Raw genomic sequence first — 2,343 nt, forward strand, 5'->3', positions numbered from 1 at the left:
GATGGTCTGGGCCTGGCTGGGGCGATGGCATGTGTGCCCACAGAGAGGGCTCTGAGTGCCACCTCTGGCACCTGTGCCATAGGTTTGCCACCACTGCTCTAGGTTTATCCTGCATTGAGCTTCTGTGGCCCCTTCCAACTCTGTGTGATTCTATGATTCTAAGCTTGCCTGAAAACTCTCTGACCTGAAATCAGGGTGGGTAGAAGGACTGTCAATTCCAGATTAGGAAACTCCTGGGTATTTGGGAGTGAAACCTGGTGAGGATGGGGTTTGGGAAGGAGGGGGACCTTAGTGAGGTACAATGCAAAAAAAAAAAAAAGCCCACCCTCCAAATGAGCTATTTTCTCCAGGGGAAACTGATTAGGCTGGAGATCAGTTGCCATTCAAGGGGGTTTCCAGACCCTACCTAGAGGTTTCAACAAATAGACAGGCTTTGGTGTAATTACAATAAGAAAAATAGGGCTCACCAAAGAAAATTACTCTTCTAGATCTTTAACACACTTAGTTGTATTATTATACCAAATTTCCTCATAACAGATTTCCTGTATTAACTAACATTCATTCATTATATATGAAGTACATTTCATGAACATTAGCAAAGCCAGTAAATGATAGCACGAGTACAATACAAAACAATACAAAATCTTGATGTAGTTATTCTTGACGTTGTTTTGGCTGCAGAAGCCAAATCGCTCGCTCACAACTTTAATGCCAGGAGCTCACAAACTAGAATGTTAACTCATAGGACTCCAAAGCTTAGAGGGAACACATTCATTCATTATATATGATGTCATGAACATAAGCAAAGCCAGTCAACGAATATGAGTACAATACAAAACAATACAAAATTTTGATGTAGTTATTCTTGACGTTGTTTTGGCTGAGCTAGTGGAATGTTTTTGAGACGTCCTGATGGAGCTGTAAAGTGTGCAAAGCAAACTAAGGAGTCCTCATTATACGAGTTCCCGAACAGGACGTCTCAAAGAGTAAGCATTCCAGGAGCTCAGCCAAAACAACGTCAAGAATAACGACATCAAGATTTTGTATTGTTTTGTATTGTATTGTACTCATATTATCATTTACTGGCTTTGCTTATGTTCATGAAATGTACTTCATATATAATGAATGAATGCTAGTAATACAGGACATTTGTTATAAGGAAATTTGGTATAATAATACAACTAAGTGTGTTAAAGATCTAGAAGAGTAATTTTCTTTTCTTATCCTACCTAGAGGTTGGCAACCTAGCAGGTAGGAAATAGGCAGTTAGTCCTCATGCATAGAAAACACATTCTACACATGCTCAGAGGCACTCTCTCTTATTTTAGAAGAAGAGGAGGAGGAGGAGGAGGAGGAGGAAGAGGAGATTGGATTTATACCCCGCCCTTCACTCGGAGTCTCAGAGTGGTTTACAAACTCCTTTCCCTCCCCCTCCCCACAACAGACACCCTGTGAGGTAGGTGGGGCTGAGAGAGCTCTGACAGAAACTGCCCTTTTTCAAGGACAGCTCTTATCAGAACTACGGCTTACCCAAGGCCATCCAGCACCAGCAGCTGCAAGTGGAGGAGTGGAGAATGAAACCTGGTTCTCCCAGATTAGAGTTGCGCACTTAACCACTACACCAAACTGGCTCTACCAGCTGACACCCCCCCATTCGAGTAGCAAGTAAGCCTAGGAGAAGCTAAATGTAGTGTCAGAACCTCCAGACTCAGAGTCCTACCTACCTGAAAGGGGCGCTCCCAGCAGACCCCCAATGCTCTCGATCATTTGCAGCAGTCCCATCGAACTGAAGATGTTCTTGATGCCCACGATCTCGGGGATGATGGAGAAGACCACCGGGGTGAGGGCTCCGGAGAAGAAACCGTAGCAGAGGCTAATGGCCACCAGGAGTGGATAACTGTGGCCAAACGGGATCAGCACCAAGGATACGCCGGTCAGAGACGTCCAGGTCACCAAGATGTGGATCAGACGGAAAGCCCGACAGTTGCCCAGCCAGCCGGAGAAGAGGCGCCCACACAGGTCGGCCATGGCAGCCACGGACATCAGAAAGGCGGCCTTGTACTCATCGAAGCCTAGCTCTCTTGCCCGGGCGACCAGGTGGACGTAGGGGATGAAATATCCCGTGTTGACCAGGGTGATGGCAAGGACGAACCGCATGAAAGGCCAGTGCGACAAAAGATGGAGGCCAAAAAGCGAGGAGAGCTTCTTCAGACTCATCCCGGCCGAGTCCTCTCGTGTTGGGCCCGCCAGGTCCTCTTTTAGGGTGAGCGGGCGGATGAGAGCGCCACAGACCACCAGGTTGAAGGACATGCCCGCCACAATCATCAGGGCCCCGCGCCGCGC

At 47.2% G+C, this 2,343-nt stretch overlaps 1 protein-coding gene across 1 annotated transcript in view; it reads right to left on the bottom strand.

Moving 5' to 3' along the window:
* Positions 1 to 2,343, bottom strand: part of LOC107114258 (monocarboxylate transporter 13-like) — a 20,720-nt gene that overhangs the window by 3,120 nt on the left and 15,257 nt on the right. The window contains 1 exon segment of the mRNA XM_015415700.1: positions 1,725 to 2,343. This exon segment is cut by the window's right edge and continues 22 nt beyond it. Within this exon segment, the coding sequence (XP_015271186.1) occupies positions 1,725 to 2,343 (619 nt within the window).

The sequence above is a fragment of the Gekko japonicus genome, unplaced genomic scaffold, assembly GCF_001447785.1.
Source record: "Gekko japonicus isolate JY-2015 unplaced genomic scaffold, Gekko_japonicus_V1.1 scaffold4376, whole genome shotgun sequence".
NCBI classification, from domain to species: Eukaryota; Metazoa; Chordata; class Lepidosauria; order Squamata; family Gekkonidae; genus Gekko; species Gekko japonicus.